This window comes from Diadema setosum, chromosome 13 (assembly GCF_964275005.1).
Source record: "Diadema setosum chromosome 13, eeDiaSeto1, whole genome shotgun sequence".
NCBI lineage: Eukaryota > Metazoa > Echinodermata > Echinoidea > Diadematoida > Diadematidae > Diadema > Diadema setosum.
The window spans coordinates 26514348-26539725 of record NC_092697.1 but is presented as its reverse complement, the minus strand read 5'-3'; the positions used below and the strand labels follow the sequence as shown (position 1 = coordinate 26539725).

General features: G+C 42.7%; 1 protein-coding gene across 1 annotated transcript in view; it reads left to right on the top strand.

Annotated features, from left to right (window-relative positions):
• The window catches only part of LOC140236722 (asparagine synthetase domain-containing protein 1-like), a 68286-nt gene that overhangs the window by 17431 nt on the left and 25477 nt on the right, over positions 1-25378 (top strand). The window contains exons 6-8 of the mRNA XM_072316646.1: positions 16817-17847; positions 19884-20000; positions 24499-24652. Coding sequence (XP_072172747.1) covers positions 16817-17847; positions 19884-20000; positions 24499-24652 — 1302 coding nt within the window. The remainder of the gene's footprint in view (positions 1-16816; positions 17848-19883; positions 20001-24498; positions 24653-25378) is intronic.

Genomic DNA, 25378 nt, shown 5'->3' with positions numbered 1-25378 from the left:
GTGCATGTGACATAGGATCCTGTGGCTGGAATGGATCGCCATGGTTTAAAATGGATAGGTCTACATGAGGCAGAAGCCAGCTGGAAGAAGGCAGGAAACTACCCCTGCACCTTACCTTTGAGTCTGGTCTGTTGAGCAGAAGACAGAAAAGAACTTGACTCTGAGCAGTTTGATCACGGCTTTTAAAGGTCCTGTTTACCTTTGGGATCAGTGATTTAAAAAATGTTAGAGATATCACAAATGTCGATACAAATGTGTAGGTCTGTTGTATCACAAAACATCCTACCATATAAAATTTTTGTAATAAAGCCTAAAATATAAGGAGATATCAGTATTTGTCTCAATAAACCATAACTGTAGACGATTTAGTCTGGAAACATTCTTGTCATAACTGTTGTTCACATTTTGTGTATTCAACAATACTTAGCATCAATTGTACGGATTCAAATTTTTACAGTGGTTTTCCTATCCATAACTCGCATTTTAGAACTATTTTAAAGCACTAAAGCTGGGGTTTTTGTTTCATCTGCAAATGGTAAATTATGCCTTTAAAGAACGATAACAGCCTAACAAGGGTAATATTCATGTGGTGTCAATCACCTGCCCGCACAGCTGGTGTTTGGGAGTGCTTCACCCTAAAAACTGCACGCTGCGGTATTGACTCACTTGGCCGTGTAATCACCACCCAGCTGAGCGGGTCCGAGGAGAAGAGGGGGCGAAGAAAAATAGCTGGCAATAAAGTCGTTGCTCATTCTCCGAGTTTGCGGGCTCGAGAGATGGCAGGGGAAATGCAAGGAGACAGCTCATTCAGGCAGGCAGGTGAAGTAAAAGCAAAAGTGACACATCATGTTTCGTGATACAATCCTCATTCCCCCCCCCCCATGAACTTCAATGCCATGTGACCAGTACTCCTCCGTACCCCCTTCCCAAGATATATTATGGAAAAATAGAGAAAGAAAGAGAGAGGAGATGGGGAGAGAAATGTATATCTGCTACCGATATGACGGGAGATGGTGCTTGATATCATTCAGTAAATCATCCGCAATATCAGCAGCCAAGCAGAGGCTAAGTTCAATAAGACCAGGAATGCATCAATGTGGTTTCATGGGATTTGTAAACAAGTAGCAGCACCTGTTGGTGCAGAAAGTGAATTAGGTGTGTAGAAAGTGGGTTAGCTCCCCCGACGCCAATCAGAGGTTAGAGAACCACAGGGCTGGGTTCCTTTTAGTTCCAGAGACTGTAGAATCATTTTCTTCTTTTCTCCCTCCATCTTTCTTTCTCTCTTTTCCCCCTCCCTTCTATCCCTCCCCCTTTCTCTCACCTATCTCATCTTTCCATATCTCTTGTCTTTCTCTTTCTGTTTGTGTGTCTCTCTCTTCAAGATTCTATCTCTCTGTTATCTTGCTATCTCTTTCTCTCTCTTTCTCTTTGAGTACCGGTATGTCTACCTGTCCCTGTTCCTTTATCTGTCCTGCTCTAGTTGTATCTATCTATCCATCCATCTATCTATCCATATATCTATCTATCCATCTATCTATCTATCCATCTGTCTATCTATCCATCTATCTATCTATCTATCTATCTATCTGTCTATCTGTTTATCTATCAGAATAATCCATCAGTATAATCTATCTATCTCTTCATCTATCTATCTATCTATCTATATCTCTATCTATCTATCTATCTATCTATCTATCTATCTATCTATCTATTTATCTATCAGAATAATCTATCAGTATAATCTGTCTATCTATCTATCTATCTATCTATCTATCTATCTATTTATCTATCTGTTTATCTATCTATGATCTATCTACCTGTCTATCTATCCATGATCTATCTATCTATCTACCTATCGATTTACCTGTCTATCTATCCAGCTACCTGTCTATTTATCAGTCTATATATCTGTCATTATATCTAATATATCTAATATATCTACCTATTCATCCATCCATCTTACATCTTCCCACCTATCAGTCAGTCTGCCTACTTTTCTCCCTCTCCATCTCCATCTGTCTCTATTCTATCTGTCCTTAAATATACCCCTCACATTCTCATCTTGGGGTAGATATGTGGTAGGCTTACATACATGAACATTGCCTGATGTATCATCTATGTGACAGACTGTGGCTAGTAGCATCACAATTTAAGGGAAGTCCCTCGGAGTCCCACGCAGTGACTTCTACCCCATCAAGGTAGACCTGATTTTGGCGACCAAGGTACCATATCGATAGATTACCTTGCATAAAGGGTGGAAAGATGGAAGAGAGAAAGGGAGAGAGAATAGGTAGTGATTTGTGTTGGAGAGAAAAAACGTTTTAAAGTAAAGCATTGCCAAATATATATATATATATATATATATATATATATATATATATATGTAACGACAACAAATAGAGCCGGGACTCACTATGTTGGTTACGGGTGTTCTTTATTATTCGCAGGTTCTGATCATCAACTGAACCCAAACCCTGAAAGATGTAAACATTATGTACAAGGGATAATGAGTACATTTGTATTGTCATTGAATACATGAATGAATATTTGACATTAATATAGCATACACAGTCTTAATTCAGTTGTGTTCACTCTTATTCGTGATGCTTTATTGCATCATTGCATCGTAATACACTCTGTATCGACATTCAGTAATATAATTTCTGCAACTTGTAATTGGCACATAGTCATTGATTGTTGACATTTCAGCAATGAATGGTTAAATCCTGATATATTCATGCTATGCTCATTGAGTAATCGTTTCAGTCGCGTGATTATAGCTATTCCATTATAAGTACATATTTACAATAGCAAATCTCTAATTCGCATTAGGTTTCTCTATACAGTCCAAAGAGTTAACTTTATGTCAGAAGTTCTGATACAAACTCCAATGTGAAAGCGTTTATATTGGCTTAACTATAGCTCTACTGTTCTCTAACAGGTGTTTCCATGTGAAAGCTCCTAGGTCGTAAATGTGTCAAGAATGCTCTCTCACTGACCAGAGAGGATTGTCAATGACCTTCTGTCTGAAGTCCGCTCACTAGGTTAAAGTGAATTTGCTCTGTTTTCTAGAATCTTGACGTCACAGTGTTTCTTGCTCGAATGAATTGTTCTACGCTGCTCTCGAATTCATAGATGTCTCACTAACTGGGCAAGTAGTCACATATATCAGAATAATGCATCTAAAGCAGAATGATTAGCAAAAATGTAATTAACAGACATCAAAGAATCAATATGAATCAAACTTCAAAGTATAGATATTGATATCTCAATATTCTCTTATACAACTCAACATAATAAAGCAAGATTCTATGTTCTCTCAAAGAACCTCCAGTATACATTCAATACCGGGCCTTATACCGTTAAACACTCCTATCATCTTCAATAGGCAAGATATGGAAATAGGGAAAGGAATTAGGAGGAAGAATGAAGAAGGAGGAGAAGAAGGAGAGAGAGAGAGAGGGGGGGGGGGGGTTCCTAGCCAGTGCATACTCCAATATGACTAGAACATTACATTCACGAGTGTTTACTCCACAATGTCGTCACACACACAATGTCAGCTAACAAGATGTTGTGAAAGCAGGAATGAACATATATCTCCAAATTGTCAAGTCTATCTTTTAACCAGCTTTCTAACAAGTTCTTCCGATTTGTCAACTCAACTCAACTCAACGTCCACTCACATAATGTAGGAGCTCGATAACCGATAAACAATGTCATATCAACCAATCTGAGTCTGAGGCAGGTTTGAGCCATACATTTCAGAAGTCAGATATATATGAACGACAATGAAATCTCATGATGTGCCCATGCACATTCGCATCACTCTGTTCAACATAACAGAGGATCCCTATTTCAACTCTATTTGAAATAGCAACAATGTTATCACTGATCTATAGCGCAAGTAGCAGCTCATAGATAATCCTAACACTATCTGGACAACATACTAGACTCGAACTAGACTTCACAGTTTAAGCTTGACAAAGAAGATAACTTACCCCTGCCGGAGACAAAGATAGCTGACTCCCGATCACTCGCTCTGCTTCACAATATCTTGCTGTTTCTTCGTTGTCAAAGATTCCAATATGAAGTGAGGAGAGGAAAACGTCGCTATTTATTGGGTTTAGGACCCTTCCCAAAGATATATTTTAACTTTAAATTCCAATCCACCGACGCACAGTTCTACGTCACTTTTACTGCCACTTTGTTTGGGTGGAGGGCTATGTCTGGCTATGAGGTCATAGCTTGACCCAAGGAGGGCAGAGAGTGGACATTATGCCCAAATTTGGCAAGTAAAAGTGGAGAATGTGACCGGAAGGATTGGACTTCCTGAATGACGCAGGGTGACTCATTTTCCAGAAAATGTATTTTTATGTTACTTTTTGTTTAATTTTTTGATTCTTGGAAATCTTTCTTTCCTTTTGTTTTAGCAAAAAACCATACTGTTACACTCTCCCCTGCTTCATGTTGGCATCCCTGACAACATACCAATAAACAAAATCATTTAATGTCAATTAATGAGACTCTTAATTTCTACCCGAAAGTAGAGTAAGTAGTAGCAAGTGCGACTTGCTGACATCTGCGAGAATCTCCTCAGTGACGGTTGGCGGCGGCTTTCCCTGCAGCCTAGCCGAGCGCCTTGGGGGTGGAGCTGACTCTGGTCCATCCTCTGGGCGCTCCCCTGCTTTTTCCAAAGCAGGGAGGTCGTCCTCCCTCATGATGACTGCTTCGCCGTCATCCGCCACAGGCACGATGGCGCTGTCACCTTGTTGATTGTCGTCCCTGTCGTTACTGGTGTCGTCATGATCGCTCTCGCCTCCTTCATGCTGCACCTGTGTAGCGTCGACTGTCGTTTCTGGTCCCGCTGTCAATTTCACGTGGACTACCATCGGTGTGCTGTCGTCGCTCTCCTGTTGTGGCACATCTGGACTTTTAGCTAGAGATGCCTCTGCCTCCGTTGGGACATCAGGTGCAATGTCGGGGACAAGTTGCCGACTGTCCAGGATGTTACGGCGGTGTATAGCCTTTCCTTCGTGTGCCTTATCACCATGTAGGGGGGCCACAATGTAGACATTGCCTGTCGGGTCTGGTCTAGCGACAACCTTGTAGGGGATGTCGCTCCAAACATCTTGGATCTTGTTTCTCCCCAACACTCGGTTCCTAAGGAAGACTCTGGCTCCTATGCGCAGCCCCTCGTCTGTCGCCTTGGCGTTCGCCCGTGCCTGTCGTCGTAGAGCTTGCTTCTCCGTCATCTTAGCAGCAGAGTTGAAAGCAGTCTGCAAACGGTGGTGGTGTGAGGATAACCAGTCGTCTGCATCCTCATCTTGCTGCGTGGCTGCTCCTAACACATGGTCAATTGGTAGTGTTGGCTCCCGACCATAGAAAAGATAGAAGGGCGAATACCCTGTGCTAGAGTGCGGTGTACAGTTGTAAGAATACACAATCTCTGGCAGGAATTCAGTCCACTTCTTCTTCTGCTGTGGTTGGAGAGTGCGAAGACGATCGTGGAGCGTGCGATTGAATCGCTCACACTGACCATTACCTTCTGGGTGATATGGTGTTGTCCTGGTTTTCTGGATACCATAGAGGGCACAGAGTTCTCGGATGAGGTGACTTTCGAAGTTCCTTCCTTGATCACTGTGGATCCTCTTTGGCACCCCGAATCGGACAAACCAGTGGTTGACAAGGAGCTTGGCCACAGTTGAGGCTTTCTGGTCCCGAGATGGTACAGCCTGGGTGAATTTAGTGAAGACGTCTGTCATCACCAGGACGCTCTCGATCTTCCCACTCGGCTCTAACGTGGTGAAGTCGATCGCCAGGATCTCGAGTGGCTTCTTGGCAATGAGCGCTCCCATTGTAGTCTTCACTCTGGGGTTACTGGACTTTGACAGCAGGCACCTTTGACAGTTTTCACAGTATTTCTTGACGTCATCAGCCATGGAGGGCCAGTAGCATCTTTGACGGGCAAGAGCAGTTGTCTTCTCCGAGGCTGGATGTCCAACTTGGTCATGGACAGCCTGAAGCACCCGTCCTTTCAAGGTCTCTGGAACGAACAACTGGTAACATTCTGAATCAGCAATCAAGACTTTGCGATAAAGGATGTCATCTCTAAAGGTAAGGCGATCCCACTCACGGAGAATCTTTCGGACAGCTTTTGATTCGGCCATCAACTGCTGCGGTGAAGGTTGAACTTCTTTGGATTTGTAAGCCAAGACCTTAGAGAGAGTTGCGTCGCCATGTTGCATCCTTACAAGATCTTCCTTGGGTATGGACGGTAGGGTGAATGTTGAACCCACCTCCTTGTCAGGAACTTGATCATGACACTGCAACTCTGCCACCTCTTCGATTGTCGTTCTCAGTGCAGCCGGCAAAATGGTGCCTCTTTCCGGGATCGTGGTCTCAGGGCAGCATTCCATCTCTTCCAGTCTCCCACGTTGACGTCCATGGTCAGTCTTTTCCGGCTGAGAGAATCAGCATTGGTGTTGATCCTCCCTGGCCTGTACTTTATCTGGAACTGGAATTGAGCTAGTTCTGCCTGCCAGCGCATCTCTGTGGCCCCCAGCTTTGCAGTAGAGTTGAGGTAACTAAGCGGATTATTGTCCGTGTACACCGTAAAGCTAGCTCCAATCAGGTAGTCCCTAAACTTTTCGGTTACGGCCCACTTCAATGCCAGCAACTCCAGCTTCATCGAGCTGTAGTTCTGCATGTTCCTCTCATTCGGCCTCAGTGCTCTACTTGCATAAGCAATGACCACCTTCTTACCATCCTTCTGCTGGGACAGCACAGCTCCCAGTCCAAGATGGCTGGCATCTATCTCCAGGATGAACGGCTCCCTGAAGTCTGGATACCCCAGTATTGGTGCTGACGTCAAATGACGCTTCATGTCCTCCATTGCCTTAGAACAGTCCGCATTCCACGCCTCAGACAGTGGAGTCCTAGCCTTGACCTCTGCAGTCCTCTTTGACCTTTTCTTCTTTGATGTTGACCCCAGTAGGGCATGCAGGGGTGCCGCCACTTCAGCATACTTTGGTACAAAGCGCCGGTAGTAACTGCATAGACCAAGGAATCCGCGAAGCTCAGTCTCAGTTTGAGGGGTGTTCCACTCCTGTACTGCTCTGACCTTCTCCGGATCGGGTGATATTCCTCCTGCAGAAACTACATGGCCCAGGTAACGCAGCTCCTTCTTGAAGAGGTTGCATTTCTCTGGCTTTACCTTGAGATTGAAGTCCGCCAGTCTCCCTAGCACCATGTCAAGACGTTGAAGGGTCTCCTCAAACGTTGATCCGAACACGAGGATGTCATCCATGTAGATGAGGACAGACTGGAAGTTCTGATCGCCGAATGCCAGGTCCATCAGCCGCATGAAGGTTGCAGGAGCATTGCAGAGTCCAAACGGCATTCGTAAGAACTCATACAAACCTCCTGTCCCCACTCGGAATGCTGTCTTCTCCCTGTCTTCTTTTGCCATGGGAACTTGGTGGAAGCCATGTGCCAAGTCTAGACTGCAGAAGTACTTAGCACCCTTCAGAGCATCCAGGGCTTCCTCGATGCGGGGGAGGGGATAGGCATCTCTATGAGTCTTGGCATTCAGGGACCTGTAGTCAATACAAAGTCGTAGCTTACCATCACGTTTCCGAACAAGAACCACTGCAGATGCATATGGACTCGATGACCTTTTGATGATGCCTTGCTTTAGGGACTTTTCAAGGTACTCCCTCACCTCGTTCCATTGATGTGGGGGAATCCTCCTGTGGGGTAGGCGTACGGGGCGGTCGTCATCGAGGATGATCTTGTGCTCCACCTTGTCGCAGTACCCAATGTCCATGTCATCTCTGCTAAACCTGTCAAAGTGCTTCTGGATTAGCTTTTCGACTGCCTGAAGCTGCTCTGGGGACGTCTTGATCTCCTCGTCTACCTCCATCCTCTCCATCATCTCCTTGATAGCTCCAGTCGAGGAGGGCGAACTGTATGCTTCCTCCAGACCAACAGTATGCTCTTCAGATGATGACTCTAGATTGCCTGGTGACAGCTCCAGCAGACCAACTGGCGTCCTAGGATGAAGATAGATGTCGCTGTTGCTGAAGTTTACCATCTGGACAGGAACTCTTCCCGAGGAGGGCACCCTTACGAGAGTAGGTAGGAGAACGAGTCCATTTGGTAGTGTTGAGGTATCCCTCTCCTCAACAACTGCGACACAAGGTTGTCTAGGCATATGCGTAGTGCAGTCTACCGTAATACTACACCTTGCTGGTAGAAGAATGGGCTTCTTTCCACCAGACCGAACTTGATAACGTTTTTCCGTAGTCGTTTGGGGTTTCCGGGCCATCACCTCTTCATACAGGGCAAGGACATGGACCCATGCAGTTCCCTCACTGGACTCTGCTAGTGTCTGCTGAAACTGGCTCTCTGACGTGGACTTCAGTGCCTTGTTGACGTCTCGAAGGACGTTAGATCCGATGACAGCAGGAACAAGCTTCTTACGCTCGGCCATGGGCGGGTGAACAGGATCACGCATGACGAGGAAACCCATCTCCGGAAACCTCTTTCCCATGACCTCCAGTGACAACTCAACATAGCCGCGATAAGGAACTGCCAGACCTTGTGCACCTGTAATAGAGATGAACTCTGAAACGTCAACAATTTCTTCATGAGCGAGGTGCTCATTGAAGAAGGACTCTGTAATCGTAGACACCTGCGCACCAGTGTCCAGCAAACATCTGACGTCCTTCACCCCTCCAAGATCCACCGACACCTCCGGACAGCTTCCCACCGCCTTCTCGAAAACTGCTGAGCCATGACATTCCTTACCCACCGTTTGGCTCTCAACGGTGGGCCTTACTCTTTTGGCGCCTCAGCTGGGGCTTGTGACGCCGGTTGCTTGGTGATAGCTTGACCCTCATTGGCCCGATTCAAGTCTGCCATCCTCTTCTTGCACTGACGTTGAATGTGGCCAGTCTTCCCACAGTAGTAACAGGTGATCCTTGGTCGGCTGGAACGTTCAGCAGTCAACGCCTCAATCTGACGTTGCTGCTTTTCCAGAAGGTCACCCTGCCTCTTCAGGATATCCAGGATGCTTGCCTTTTCGCTCGTCGAGGTCTCCTGCAAGGTGGCTGCCTTAGGTTTCCTCGACAGCCCAAACCAATTTAGGGCACGGTCTCGGAGTTCAAAGAAGTCGAGGTCGGGAGACTCGGTGTTCAGTCGTCTGAGCTCTCGCCGCAACCCCTCATCACAAACAGTCTCCGCCAGCCGTCCCTTTAGAGTTTCCGTCTTGCTGCCCTTGTAGGAGCTGTCCAGGAAGCATATGCGGTCATAGAGGGTCACCAGTTGGAGTGAGCATTCCAGCAGTCCCTCTGCTGGAGCCTGCTGGTAGCTGAAGAACTTCTGGAGTAGAACCGGAAGAGAGTCCCCACTCCCGAAGACCTTCTCCAGAGTAGCGAAGATCTCCTTCACGTCCTCGGCTACAGCATCACCACGACCAAGGATCTCCCTCCGGGCGTTCCCTCCTAGGTGATCACGGACGAAAGCAGCCTGCTCTGAAGTACCCAAGTTCCGGACAGCAAGCTGGCTTTTCATGTCTATGATCCAGTCCTGGACGGTTGGATCTCCTGGTTTCACCGGTTTCCCTTTGAAGACTTCCAGCCGCCTTCCTTGTGTCAAGAAGATGGGCTGGATGCCGGTAGTTGTGCTTGCTGAGGCTTGGTCCTTGGTGTCATCCCGTTCTCCCTCAAGCTTGGCTTCCAGCTCCGCCACCTTCTCCTTCAGGGCGTCAATCTCCGATTTCTCCATTTTCTCCAGCAAAGGGGCAGGTAGGTGAACAGTGATCTGCGAATCCTGTCCGTGACGCCAATTTTTTGTAACGACAACAAATAGAGCCGGGACTCACTATGTTGGTTACGGGTGTTCTTTATTATTCGCAGGTTCTGATCATCAACTGAACCCAAACCCTGAAAGATGTAAACATTATGTACAAGGGATAATGAGTACATTTGTATTGTCATTGAATACATGAATGAATATTTGACATTAATATAGCATACACAGTCTTAATTCAGTTGTGTTCACTCTTATTCGTGATGCTTTATTGCATCATTGCATCGTAATACACTCTGTATCGACATTCAGTAATATAATTTCTGCAACTTGTAATTGGCACATAGTCATTGATTGTTGACATTTCAGCAATGAATGGTTAAATCCTGATATATTCATGCTATGCTCATTGAGTAATCGTTTCAGTCGCGTGATTATAGCTATTCCATTATAAGTACATATTTACAATAGCAAATCTCTAATTCGCATTAGGTTTCTCTATACAGTCCAAAGAGTTAACTTTATGTCAGAAGTTCTGATACAAACTCCAATGTGAAAGCGTTTATATTGGCTTAACTATAGCTCTACTGTTCTCTAACAGGTGTTTCCATGTGAAAGCTCCTAGGTCGTAAATGTGTCAAGAATGCTCTCTCACTGACCAGAGAGGATTGTCAATGACCTTCTGTCTGAAGTCCGCTCACTAGGTTAAAGTGAATTTGCTCTGTTTTCTAGAATCTTGACGTCACAGTGTTTCTTGCTCGAATGAATTGTTCTACGCTGCTCTCGAATTCATAGATGTCTCACTAACTGGGCAAGTAGTCACATATATCAGAATAATGCATCTAAAGCAGAATGATTAGCAAAAATGTAATTAACAGACATCAAAGAATCAATATGAATCAAACTTCAAAGTATAGATATTGATATCTCAATATTCTCTTATACAACTCAACATAATAAAGCAAGATTCTATGTTCTCTCAAAGAACCTCCAGTATACATTCAATACCGGGCCTTATACCGTTAAACACTCCTATCATCTTCAATAGGCAAGATATGGAAATAGGGAAAGGAATTAGGAGGAAGAATGAAGAAGGAGGAGAAGAAGGAGAGAGAGAGAGAGGGGGGGGGGGGTTCCTAGCCAGTGCATACTCCAATATGACTAGAACATTACATTCACGAGTGTTTACTCCACAATGTCGTCACACACACAATGTCAGCTAACAAGATGTTGTGAAAGCAGGAATGAACATATATCTCCAAATTGTCAAGTCTATCTTTTAACCAGCTTTCTAACAAGTTCTTCCGATTTGTCAACTCAACTCAACTCAACGTCCACTCACATAATGTAGGAGCTCGATAACCGATAAACAATGTCATATCAACCAATCTGAGTCTGAGGCAGGTTTGAGCCATACATTTCAGAAGTCAGATATATATGAACGACAATGAAATCTCATGATGTGCCCATGCACATTCGCATCACTCTGTTCAACATAACAGAGGATCCCTATTTCAACTCTATTTGAAATAGCAACAATGTTATCACTGATCTATAGCGCAAGTAGCAGCTCATAGATAATCCTAACACTATCTGGACAACATACTAGACTCGAACTAGACTTCACAGTTTAAGCTTGACAAAGAAGATAACTTACCCCTGCCGGAGACAAAGATAGCTGACTCCCGATCACTCGCTCTGCTTCACAATATCTTGCTGTTTCTTCGTTGTCAAAGATTCCAATATGAAGTGAGGAGAGGAAAACGTCGCTATTTATTGGGTTTAGGACCCTTCCCAAAGATATATTTTAACTTTAAATTCCAATCCACCGACGCACAGTTCTACGTCACTTTTACTGCCACTTTGTTTGGGTGGAGGGCTATGTCTGGCTATGAGGTCATAGCTTGACCCAAGGAGGGCAGAGAGTGGACATTATGCCCAAATTTGGCAAGTAAAAGTGGAGAATGTGACCGGAAGGATTGGACTTCCTGAATGACGCAGGGTGACTCATTTTCCAGAAAATGTATTTTTATGTTACTTTTTGTTTAATTTTTTGATTCTTGGAAATCTTTCTTTCCTTTTGTTTTAGCAAAAAACCATACTGTTACATATATATATATCAAAAATTATATATTATCAAAAAGCAGAGACTATAGGTTACAAGGTTTGCTTCTGCCACAGGAGTGACAAAATCATGTGAGACCACATTTGCTTTAGTCAACAAGAGCTAGAAAAAAAAAAGGGAAAAGAAATCGCTTGAGGTCTAAAAGTATGTGACTTGTGCCAGGAGGACCAAAGTTCAGTAAAAGGTCATGCATATCACTTAGTCCCAACAGTTTGTAATATCTTTAGAGAAAAAAAAAAGGTCTTACGCATTTCTTGCTCCAAACTTGGGCATTGGCCATGCACTCCCACCTTTTGTGTACTTTTTACAGATCTGCAATATGTATGATGCACAAGAAATTAACCTATTTCCTCCTTCTCTTTTTAGTAAAATTACCTAGTGATAATTGAAGTTATCGATCATGCTGTTGCCCAAAATTCTTCCATGTAAAGAAAATCACATTAGAAACAAAATAATGTGTCAGTGAAAAAAGTTTTGGTCCTGTCATGTGTAATCAAGAATACAAGAAGAAGAAAATACAAAAGAAAAATAAAATGAAGTCTCAGACAGTGACAAAACCATCAAAGTTTGGGTTGCGCAGCATCCATTGATAACAGACCTGTGGTAGCGAGTGAGGTGGAAGAGTGGTGAAGTGTGAACAGAGTGGTGAAATGTGCCAACTTGTTGACAGCGATGGAGGAAAAGCTTGCGATGTTGAGAGACGGAGCAGTGACGAATCGCTACATTCGACGATCCATCGCAACTCCTGCGAAGACGTTGTCCTCACTGTCAACGGTACATTGAACATGATCATGATCTTGCCGTTGCTCTTTGAGCTGACTTGTGCCGTGGAGTACGTCCCCTTGTCAATCACCACGGGGAACTTGGTGTCGAGCGGTATCGGATCGGATTGAGGTCCATCTGCTCAACACCATCTTCTTGACAGCTTTAGCTTTTAATTGGATTGACCCATTTCCAGCGCCCTCCCCGTTCCAGAGAGAAGAGGACGATAGAGGAGCTGTGGCGATTTTTTTTTCTTTTTTTTTTAACAAAGAGCTTGCAACTATGCTACCAAATTGTAGAACCTGTATTTTGTTGGCACTTTTTGAGTGCTAATTTATCACGCAGACGCTCTCTGTGCCTTTTCAACAGTCAGTGTGCTGGTGTGTGAATCACTATGGTGAGGTTTTAAAGAGATGATATTGGCTTGTTTTAGAAAACTTCTGATTTTTTTTTTGTGTTGTTTTTACTCCTGTATGCATTGCTTTTCTCTCTCTCTCTCTTCTTTTCATGGTCATTACATCCTGAACTGCATACAAAACCCTTGAGCGTTGCCTAAAATTAGGTAACTTTGGAGGTGATGAAATACTGTGAGGATCTCTATTTGGGTGTGTATAACTATAAATATAGATATTGGTAGGGTACTGTACACATATATGGAAGAAATTACCTGCATATTTTACATCGGTGATTATTTACATGTGATGGGTTGCCTACATGGTATTATACCCTCCCACGCATTTTCATGAGAAGAAATCCCAGCCATTCCAGATATGCAGAGCCTGTGGGCGTGTCCAGGTAAACTGGCTGGGCACAAAGCTGATTGGCTGACATGTGGTGGGCATGTGCATCTCCACAGCAAGGTCCTGTTTAATGATAGGTTTATTCAAGCAGGCATGTATAATATGCATGTATTTGTATCCCGAGGCAAACTTCTATCGCCTGGTATGTCTATTCCAGATGAATAATTTGATGATGAAAGACCATGTCAGCAGAAATATTGATTCCTGTGCAGTAAGAGAGGTCATATGACCTTTTTCTGTCCCATGGATGTACAGCATTGAAACATTTTTTTTTTTCTTTAAGATGATGATTAAGAGCAGCACAAAGGGATTCAGTGGTATGGCATGCTGGGATATATAGCTGTCACAGGTCAAAACATATGGCAAAGGTCATAATCTGGAATTGCACAATTTTCTTTTGGGAAATAAATTGTAAATATTTGGTAGACTTGAAATTGATATTTGAAGTATAGACAAACTTGATGAATTAAAAGAATTGCTATTGAATAATGTCGCTGTGGTGAAGAGGTCAGTCAAGGTCAAAAGTTAACATCATCACATTCATTGGAGAACTCCAACAATGTTTAAAAACATTTGATCAGATTAAATATGAGGAGGTTGTGAAAAAAAAACAGAAATAGATCTCACCAGACACCTATAATAACACTTGCTGCCGCAAGGTCAGTGATGAACTGATAACATGAAGCTTTTCACACAGCGTCATCAATTAAAAATGCAAACAAAGAAAAAGGCAGGTCAAAAGGTCAAAGTGGATGGTAAATTGGAAAGGTTTGCAAAACATCTTTTCTCTCTCTCTTTTATTTTGCCGTTTTTCATGAGTAATTAGCAAACTTAGCTAGGCTGGAAGGATGGCGCCTGAGTAATGCATGACTGCTCATTGTGGAAGTTGCTGTTTTTTTAGATGCTATAACCATGGCCATTTGCATTAGGGACAGGGGAAAAAAAAACCCCAAGTACGGTACTTTCTGTTTAATCGGGTACATTCCACGACAAACCGTACCATGCTGTGTGTATGATGCATAGAGGTGTGTGATTAGTATGTGGTATCTGCGTTGGGAATCAACTCACGTGCTTTCTGGTTAGTCAGGTCCTCCGCTTAATCGGGTGAGAATTTCTTTGCCAGACATGACCCGATTGAGCGGAGACAAGCGTACCAGGTATATGGGAAAAGATAAAATACTGGATCAGAAGCTTTTCATGTCTGGATGAGTCAAGACTACGCAACGCTTCTCAGAATGTAGAAACCACATCACGTGCGTGTCTCGTACGTGTGCCCAATTAGCGGGATTCGGTCTGGTGAATGAGTTCTTTGCTGGCGCTTTTGTCGTCGTTGTCATTGTTGTTACTGTTTGTTTTTTTATCGCTTGATTTTCTTCCATGGTGGCCTACTGATGAGCTGCCGACAAGTAGGTCATGTGTTTGAACTCTGAACGGCTGCCTCTTATTGGATAAGGCAAGTCTACTCCAATTAACCCAGCACTGTTGCTGATTGGTGCCAAGTTGATGGGGCAGTAAGATGGCGCAATTTGGTTTATCTGTGGACGAAATAACAGGGTCCGCATTCTTTGCCACCCATGTTCATGGTATGCTGCAAGAAAAAAGAGTATTTGTAAAGAGTCATGTGCAGCCCTGATATGAAGGATGGCATGACTCAATGGAAAATTGTTTATGTAACCATGTAGAGAAACAAGTGTTACAGATCATCATAACGTGGTATTGAGTTTAGACAAAGAGCGCTGTGGCTTGTGTCATCACAGTGGCATTGTTCGCAGAGTGTGTGTCCTCTATAAAACGACTATCTACGTGAAAGATGCTTAGTTCTTGAATTTCAGCCCCACTTCCGTACCCCAAAATAAAAAGAAAGAAATGGAATTTATAAATTATGTCCATAAGTCTTCTAAACATGCTTCTTGGAGAATACACATGTTCCCACACACTGCAAATCAGGAGAAATGTGATTGTGTTTATTGTGTGTGTATGTTTTGTGAGTGTGATTGTGTTTATTGTGTGTGTATGTTTTGTGAGTGTGTTTGTTTGTGTGTGTGTGTGTGTGTGTATGTTGTGTTGTTTTTTTGTGTGTGTGTACAGGTATGTTTGAATTTGTGCATAGCAAATGAATGAGGAATTCTGTGGAGAAAAATATTACTGCAAAGTGACACTTACAATGTAGTGTTCTTCCGCTGGTTTTGAAAATATGTATTGAAATAATGTCCAAGAAGTGTTTAGTCTTGAGTAGGGTTGTGTGGAAGATGTTTCTTTTGATTTGATTTGCTTCGATTTAATTCAATTACAATTTGATTCAATCCACTGCTTGGGCATGGTAGAATAAAATGCATCAATTCAAGTACATGAATTATAGTTATATATGTTTGTGTTGTGCATATATCACATTTAATGAAAAAGACAACAACAACTGGTAAAAAAGTGCCATTCCAGCTGATAATCAATAAGCAAGAACTCAACATTTGTGACCTCTGGGCCCCGTTGCAAGAAAGTTGCAATCAATTGCAAATAATTGCTAATTTTGAAACAACCATTCTGATTGGCTCAGGGTCTGCCCTATTAAGAAGACATGCATGCAACAATGATTTTGATTGGCCAGTGACAATCAGTTGCAAGTTGCGTTTAAACGCAAAGTTTCTAGCAACGGGGCCCTGGTGTACTAATAGACAAAAGAGAAAAGACTGAAACAACAAAATTTCATAATGACATTATAGACTTGAAAATTTGAATGATTAATAAGGTTCATAAACAAATAAATTTAATGACCCGTACAAAACACTTGAGCTTGCTATTTTAACCAGTAAAAATGTGAACAAATATCATCACTAAGAATTGGTAGGAGAATGATAAAATTTCAGGCTACCACAACCTCCTCTGCCATCCATTTCTTCTGAAAATGGAAAAATGATATCTGTCATTGATCTAGAGTACAAGACAGTGAAAATAATGATCCATTCTCAGAAAGCAATAGAGTGAGATATCAGAGGTAAGTGTTGATATGAATTTTTGTATTGCAAAAGAATTGTCATTCAATTTTCTCTGCAATATGAATGTTTGAATCACTGAAATTGCCATGAGTCCAATTCATTTGCATAAACAGTGAGAAAAACTCAGCTTATCAGTGATGCATATGCCATAGCAACTTGCTTCCTTCTCAATTCCTTACTTTAAATCTGATACCAAAATGCCATCTTCTTGATGCTTGAAAAGTTTGTGGAAAGTTGGAATTCATCCCTTGTCCTCATTCATTCACTGTAGATGTATTTTACTTGTGATACCATTACATTCATGATTACCGTATATATGTGTCAATTAGGTGGAAGAATGGAGAGAGGTTCCAGCCTGTGGTATCTACAGTGTAGATTTGGCAGCTTTCTCACTGTCTCATTCTCTGGACGTGAGATGGTATCCATGGCAGCGAAAGACTTCACTCCCATCGTCCATCCCAGAGCGAGTCTCATCCCCGTCGCCCCCCTCCGGTGATGTTTGTAGTCAAGTCTGGACGATGTCGTCGAGGGATGACAACCCGTGCCCCCAGTTCAGTGAACTTTGCCGATGCAGTGTTGGATGGTGTGCCCTGTGCAGCCCCGTGGCTCCTCTCAACACGGGCATTCCCGACCCAGACGCAATGTCTGCTATGCGGGAAGGCAGAGGAGCAGTCGGAGGGGAGGGTGACGGGACCTCGCTCCAAGCAACCCACGACGTGGCGGAGGCGGCCAGGCAGCTCTTGGAGGTGCTAGAGGATGCAGTCAGGGTGAGGGTGATGGGGGTCCCCCGCCGGACTTCCTTCTGCCCAGATCTAAGCAGGACCGAGAGGACCCTCCGGAAAGAATACTCCGCCAAGAGGGCAATGTGCAGTGTGAGTGACGTGAATGCACAATTGCCCACACTTCCCGGAGGCTGCGGTGGTCGCTTATGTAACATCGATGGCAAACAAATCGGATCACGCGGAGAGGAGTACGCCGGCATTCAGAGCCGTTCGGGGGGAGCCGACTCGGAATGTGTTATTTATGGATGCGGGGGAGATGAAAAGCATTCTTGTGCTGACCCAGAATCCGGGACCGCATGTTCTGGAGAGCATGATGATGGTCGTTGCCACGGTGACGGACTATGTGGTATTTCAGCATCAATGAGTGAGGCCCAAGGCACACCGAGTCCACTGCACCCTCATGCGCTTCACAGTGAGGAAATTAACTGTGCTACTCAGGAAGAGGGACAGTCAGTATGCGGGGAGAAGGGCCAACCTGTCTGCTGCCCTCCTTGTCCAGTCCCAGAAGCGCAGAGCAGAGTGGGTATTCTCTTTTCTGGTGGTCTGGACTCTATAGTGCTAGCAGCTCTTGCTGACAGGTAAAATGAGGATCTTCATCCCATTGGATGTGTATTCATGTATTTGTGGAAGTTACTTAGATTTGGGGATGTGTTCACACCTACTAACAAAACCAAGCAAGCAAACAAGCACTACCAATTATCAATACATAAACTACCGGTAGAATTGCCCCGAACAGAATGAAGTACAAGGAAAATTTTACCCCCACTGCCCTCAAAGAAAAACCCACCAGAATGTGCATCGACTTAAATCAGTGATACACCAGCAACGTGTTAGGGGAGATTTAAGAGGAATGAGATATTATTTAAGAATCATGTGAGTGTTAGAATGAAAGTTAAGTCATCATCCCCATGCATAGAATGGTGTGATGCTGTCCAGCTCCGTGTCTATTGAATGAGCTGTCATTCAAAGTCACAATTTTGATATAAAGTCACTGTCTATATGATTATTCCTGTTGTTTCTATGCGAGTAATGACTAACATATGAGAATAACTGCCAGATGCCTGTGTACAATTAATCTTTAAAAACAAGACTTGTTGTATGATGTCACTGTCTGTCTCTGTCCTAGCTGCAGGAGATCCCTAGAGGGCTCCCTGTCTTCCAAATTAACCCGTTCCTTATGGAAACCCGGTATACCAGGTCCCCATGGCATCAAGAACCTGGTATACATGGTTCCCAAAATATACTCAAGAGTGTCTGCATTTGTGGCCTGAATTCATGTTTATGACTTTTATCAAAAGATTATAGTTTCTGCTATCTGTTCTTTTTCTGTCTATGATTATTTGTATTTTTGCATAATTTGCCTTTTCCAAGGTAATATAATGTGCTTGTTTTAGTGCAATACTCGTATGAAGACATGCACATAGCAATTTAGCCTAACCTCACTAGATTTTGACTTTTGTGGACCCCATGCACATGCCCTCATAGCATATATACTATGTAGCAAAAGATTTATTTGCGAGCCCAGGAAATGTTTTACCAATATCTCAAGTCCAATCGATATTTTGCATTGTTCAATGGCACATTACAGTTTGCCTTGGAAGGGGAATCATGCACTGCTTGACTGCTTTCGCAAAGGTGGATTACCAACCTGTCCATTCTTTGTCAGCAGGCAAAAGAAATCTTGTTTAAGGGCATTGAAGGTTCTTCGAGACTTGTGGGTGGAACGGGTTAAGGAATCTTAAAAATCTTCTGTAGAACCAGAAGTACATTTGTAATAGAGGTAAGGTAGTGCTATGAGTATGTTTATTGGTGACTGTGGTTTCAAGCTTGCTCATGGCGGATCTGGAGGTGCCCCCTTTTTGGCCTTGTGGGGTGGGCGATCAAATTTGGGGCCAGTTTCCATATTTTCATCTTCTTCTTGAAATCACAGTCAAATTTGTCACCAAACTTGTCACGTTGTATTATCACCAGGGTGATTGTTCAAGTGAACACCTTGTCACCCTGGGTGTCCCAGGGTACCCTAGAGCCCCCAAATTGGAGAAGCATGAACGAATCTTCCTCTATTCAAACCAGAAATGTTCAGAGTACACCAGTGAGTGTACTTTCCAAGCTTCGATTATGGCAGATCCGGGGATGGCCCCTTGGGGCCAGACTAAATTTGGGACCAGTTTCATATCTTTTTATCTCCTTTTTGAAAATACATGGTCAAATTTTCTAGGAACTTGATAGGTACTATTGCCATTGTAATACAACAATTGTAGAATATACAAATGGACCCCATACCCATATGGAGGCCCCTGAAGCCCCCCCCCCCCCCCCCCCAAAGTTTGCTGTGTTCTTTCTGGGTAATAATCTGAAAGAGTTCCTTTGAAGGTGAATTTGCAATACTCAGGTGAGGGCTTGATCCACTGGGTCTCTTGTTTATCTTCTCATCATGTCTTCAGCACTTCATTCTGTCATCTACAAATGATATCTCCTTTAACTCGTTGAGGATGAGTCCCGAGTATGATATTTCAATACAGCTATCACGTGGCACAATTATTCAGTTTTTCCTGTGGTGTTGTATCAAAATACCGATAGCAGTCGTCATCACAGCCATTCTGAACTCCCGTAGGTTTGTGCCTGTGGACCATCCCATAGATCTGTTCAATGTTGCATTCGAGCAGAGGAAAAACGTGGCCCCCAGGAAAAAAGGAAAAGGACAGCAATGTGCCTCTGGGCAAGCCAAAAGGTGAGGCAATTTTGGTTTGTTTGTTTGTTTGTTTGATTGATTGTTTGATTGATTGATTGATTGATTGATTGATTGATTGATTGATTGATTGATTGATTGATTGATTGATTGATTGATTGATTGATTGATTGATTGATTGATTGATTGGTCAGTTGGTTATATTGGTTGTTATTATCATTGTTGGTCCAGTGAAATAGCAACAACATAGCAGAAGCTGGAAACCTACACTGTATTTCATCTGTTATTGGTCTCACATGGTCTTGGGGGGGGGGGGGATGTTCACACTTTCAAAAGAACTTATTCATAAGCTTATTTCTGAAAGTCATTTCTATACAAGTTTAGGGTTATGGAGTGTTTGGACATTAAAATGATTCTGCTTTGCTGGCAGCATAATGGCAACAGACATTCCATATAACAGCAACATATGTCACAACCTACTTGCCCTGTCAATCAAATGCAAAATCCCTGATATGCAAGAGTAGGTACATATTATGTACACAGAAGCGAATACAAGGTCAAGCTAGGCTTCACCTCAATTTTGATTTTAGAGGTCATTCTATTCTGCCCGCAAACAATCCCCAGGCTTGGTAAAATTCAACTTGAAATCAGTCCAGGCTGCGATTGCCCAAGGGTAACTTGAGAAGCGTGTTCAGGATGCAAGGACATGATTAAGGTGCGCTGTTGCAGTGTCAGGCTGCCAAAAATCACTCCATTTAATAGCATGAAACTTGTTTCTATACACGTTTACAAATAAGTTCTTTCTTAAAGTCTGAAACCTCTCTTAGTCACAACATCTTTCTTTTCTTTTTCTTTGCTCCAGTCAGCAGGATATGCATGCCATGTTCGTCTTCTTTAGCTTAAAGCTAGTGTTGCAAAGTCCGCCTAGTTTCCGCACAATTCCCAATACTCTAAACTTGTGGCAGCACACATCAGAAAACAGTGTGCTGTGCCAAAAAATTCCAAATTTCAAAGGACCGAATCTACATGGGACATTTACAAATCTTGGGAGACCCAGGGATGTAATGAGGAATACACATGTTTTCTGCCTTTGCTCTATTTCTGTTAAATGCTGGAGGCATTTCCCAGTCCCTTCAGTGTTGGAATATTCTGGTTTGTATGTTGTTTGTATAGGGGAGTGTGTGTGTACGTGTGTGTGTGTGTGTGTGCGCGCGCGCTTGTGGCAGTGTGCCAATGAGCCCAATAATGTGTAATGTACAAGAGAGAGAGAGAGAGAATGGTGAATTGAGCCTTAAAGTCGCACACTCCATGTGAAAGTCTCGTCACTGTTTCAGTTCAGTTCAGTCTCAGCATGGACCTACAACAGTCCATGGTCTCAGTAAGTTTTATTTCTCCACTTGTACATATCAGAAAATAAGTATATTGAACATATTATTCACAAGTCATGAAAATATAAACACAATTTTGCATTATATAATCATGTGAAATAATACATAAATATTATTACAGATCTTTAAGTGGTGGAGGTAGAGGAGACCATTATCAATAAGCAACACGCTTGACTTGGACAACGCCCACCGGTGAACAAATGAGGGCTACTTGATGCAAAAAAAGAGAAAATGGAGTCATACAGTTTTTAGCTCGCGTGAGCCGAAGGCTCAAGTGAGCTGTTGCGATCGCTCTTCGTCCGGCGTCCATCGTGTGTCGTGCGTAAACTTTTTACATTTTCATCTCCTTCTTGAAAACCCCCAATCCGATTTTTACCAAACTTGGCAGGTAGCATCCCTAGGGGGTATGATCTCAAGTTATTAAAATTGGCACCATGCCCCACCCAGGGGGCCCCAAAACCCCCCCCCCCCAAATTAAGGAATCTTTAAAAATCTTCCTCTCTAGAACCAGAAGTGATAGAGCTAAGTTAGTATTATGAGTTAGTACATTAATAACTGTAGTTTCAAGTTTGTTCATGGCAGATCCAGAGGTGTCCCCCTTGGGGTGGGGGCTTGGGAGGTCCAATTGGGGCCTAAATTGTACATTTTCATCATCTTCTTAAAAACCTCATGATGGATTTTCACCAAACTTGGCAGGTAGCATCCCTAGGGGATTAGGATCTCAATTTGTTAAAATGGGCCCATGCCTCACCCAGGGGGCCCAACTCCCCCCCCCCCCCCCCCACCCGAATTAAGATATCTTTAAAAATCTTCTCTAGAACCAGAAATGATAGAGCTTAAATTGATACTACAATGTATGAGTGGGGGGGGGGGGGGGAGGTGGTCCGAATTTGAGCCCTAATTGTGGTATGCTCGTCTACTACTTGAGAATGCCTGGTCAAATTTTGGTAGAGCTGTGCGTAATTTAGATTAGTGACTGCGTAAAAGGTGAATACTCAGGTGAGCGCTAGACCCGAGGGTCTCTTGTTTTTTAAGATTTTAAATTTTATGACTCTTATCCATAGGAAATGGACTAGTTGCACCTCCTTCATTTCAAATTGTACGTTGATGCGCTTTGCAGGAATTTCAGTGTATTCTTTTTCCACTCTTACAGTATTAACATTTCTTGGAATTTTGTAAAATGCATGTGAAAGTTCTTGTCTACACTGTACGCATTGAATGTTAGAGGCAACTCACAAAAATTTTGTGCCGCGAAAAAGGCCGTCGACCCCAATTCTGGAAAATTTCATGCCGCGAAAATATTGTGTTTTACAGTGTGTCATTTTGATAAGTGCCTATTCCAACTTAAAAGAAAGAAAGGCCATTTGTACCAATTTGTAAATGAGCTGTTTACTCCAAACTGGCTTACTGCCACAAAGAACCATTGCTGAAAGATGTGATAACGGTCATATAGCCAAAATCCTTTGTCATGGATACCACAATAGTTGTATGCCCTGCTTACTACACCCAAAACAGATTGCCATCTGTATGGGAGAGAGTCTCCTTTAAGGAGTCATTGCAGCATTGTTCGCTGAGTTCATGTGCAGTTTAATCAGGAGATGGATATTGGAGTGGTGCCAAGAATGTGTGCGTGTGTGTGTTGGGGGGGGGGGGTGATGGGAGGGGGAAGCTTGTGTTGTTTATTCATGTTTCCTTTTCGTTGTCATGTTTTTATTCTGTGAGATGCTTCTCTACGCTGCGCTAACTGTGTCACCAGATGTGGCGTTAGGGTATTCAGGAAAGCTGCTTGAAATACTTCACTTTGCGTGCTGTTGATCCATCATGTCAGCTGACACTGACAGGATCCCTCTTCTAAAGAGAGTTAAAGAGAGGTTGAGGGAGAGAGAGAGAGAGAGCATGAGAGAGAAGGGAAGAGAGAGGTGGAGAGTTAATAAGCGAAAAATTGTTCATATGTTTTGACTATTAACTTGGCAAAAACCCTCTTTCATAGAGAGACATGCTGAAGACAGCAATAGACGGAGGCAGAGATAGAGAGAGAGAGCTGGCATCAACCAGTGATCTTAAAATTTATAATTTGGTTAAGCTTTTCTTGATAAAAAAAGAAGAAGAAAACATAGCAGGAGAGAGAGAGAGAGATAGAAGAATGAGTTGGAATGGAGATGATCGATATTATTATTAGCAAACAAGGTGAAAGTTTAAGCCAAAACATATATCAAAATTAATAAACATAAACATATATCAAAATTAATATTCCACCATCTGGGAATCTGCACAGTAGTACATTGACAGGATCTACTCAGAAACTTGCCTGGCTAACACGATTTGCCAGGATAACAAGTTGTTTTGGAGAATTTTGAAATCAAAAGTGTGAAATAATTTAGATCATATGCACACAACGTTTATTCATGGAATGCCCTCCCCATTTAGTAGGGGGTATATCAAACATAATGTGATGATCAGTCATGCCCTGGCAATTGTATTTCCTAACAATCTGCTTGCAATTTACTCAAACGCAAAAGATTGATGGATACCTCTGCTTTGGCTCAAATTGGTAATTATCAATAATTGATTATAAAGAATATGTAGTAACCACAATTTGGTTTACTTTGCTGAGACTGTAGTACTTTGGAGAACTTTTCAGCTAATATTTCACATTTTGTCATTACCTATTAAAACTGAAATTGTGTTATTACAGTGTTATTTAACACATTTCTAATGCATACAGTATCTGTACATTTTGCAGCAAAAATGTTGTTTTCCCTGTGAGAGTGATAATGTCTTTTTACTTCCAGTCAAACTGATGCTCATTCACCCACATGAAAAGATGGGGAAAAATTAAATCAGATGGTGGCAAAGAGGGAGATAAATGAGGGTAGAGCTCAATATCTCCCCCTCCCTACCCCCCCCCCCCCCTCCTTGTCACTTCTCTCTCTGAGAGATACAGGTGTGAAGTAGGAATATGCAGAGGCAGCGAAAAGATACATTAAGTTGCCGACATATTATGCAAAGCGGTGAAAACAGATGGATGATAGTACTAGTAGATGGGTTGATAGATAAATGATATTAAAGAAAAAGAGAAGAGAGGTATAGAAGATAGGAAGTTATATATATGTTTTTCCTTTTCCTCCCTTCCACTTTCTAATGATCCACAGAGAGTGTTCCTCCTCATCATCATCCTCCTCCACCTCCACCTCCACCTCCACCACCTCCTCCTCCTCCTTTGATGTACCAGACCGGGAGACGGGCAGGGCAGGGCTGCTGGAGCTTCAACTTCTGAATCCACAGAGGAGATGGAATTTCGTGGAGGTACATATTGAGCCGAGAGGGAAATATTTTTGTAGATCTGTCACATTTCCAGTGAGGTCAAGGCAGTCACATTAAAAAACCACCAATCCTATCATCACAGTACACATTACTCGGAAAATAAATTCCACTTATTTTTGCTACAACAGTTGTTTGTTTGTATTCTGGAAGGAGATACATGTACATTGTGTATGCTGGAACATGATTCTCTATTACCTGTCATGAGATGGATAAACTTAAACTATGACTTAAAATCCTTCATCACCCCTTTTATCTAGCCCTGTCAATTGATGTTATTGTCCATTTTGACATGGATAGGTTCCAATTTTTGACCTCTCCACATTTCATTGTACTTGTCAGTGTATACTTTTAGCATGAGTACCACAACAAATACTTTAAAAACCAGACACATTTGTGGCATGAAAATTTCATAAATTGATATTAACAACAGTCTTTTCAAGGCATTGAAACTTTCGCGCATCGCCACTGGCATTCAATGCATTGTGTAGATAACACTTCTGCTATGCGCTGTACTTTCGCGAATCTTTACTCAGACTTGCAAAATTGCAAAAAAGTTGAAAAAAAAGTTGAAAATGTTTATCCAGTTTCTAAGGTTAGGTGTAGTGCAGTGACTTGCAGATGATATCAATGTTTTATTCATAACAACTTATTATGTGTAGCATGGAAATTCATCCATATTAGTTTGTTTGATGGGAATATGTTTTGGGT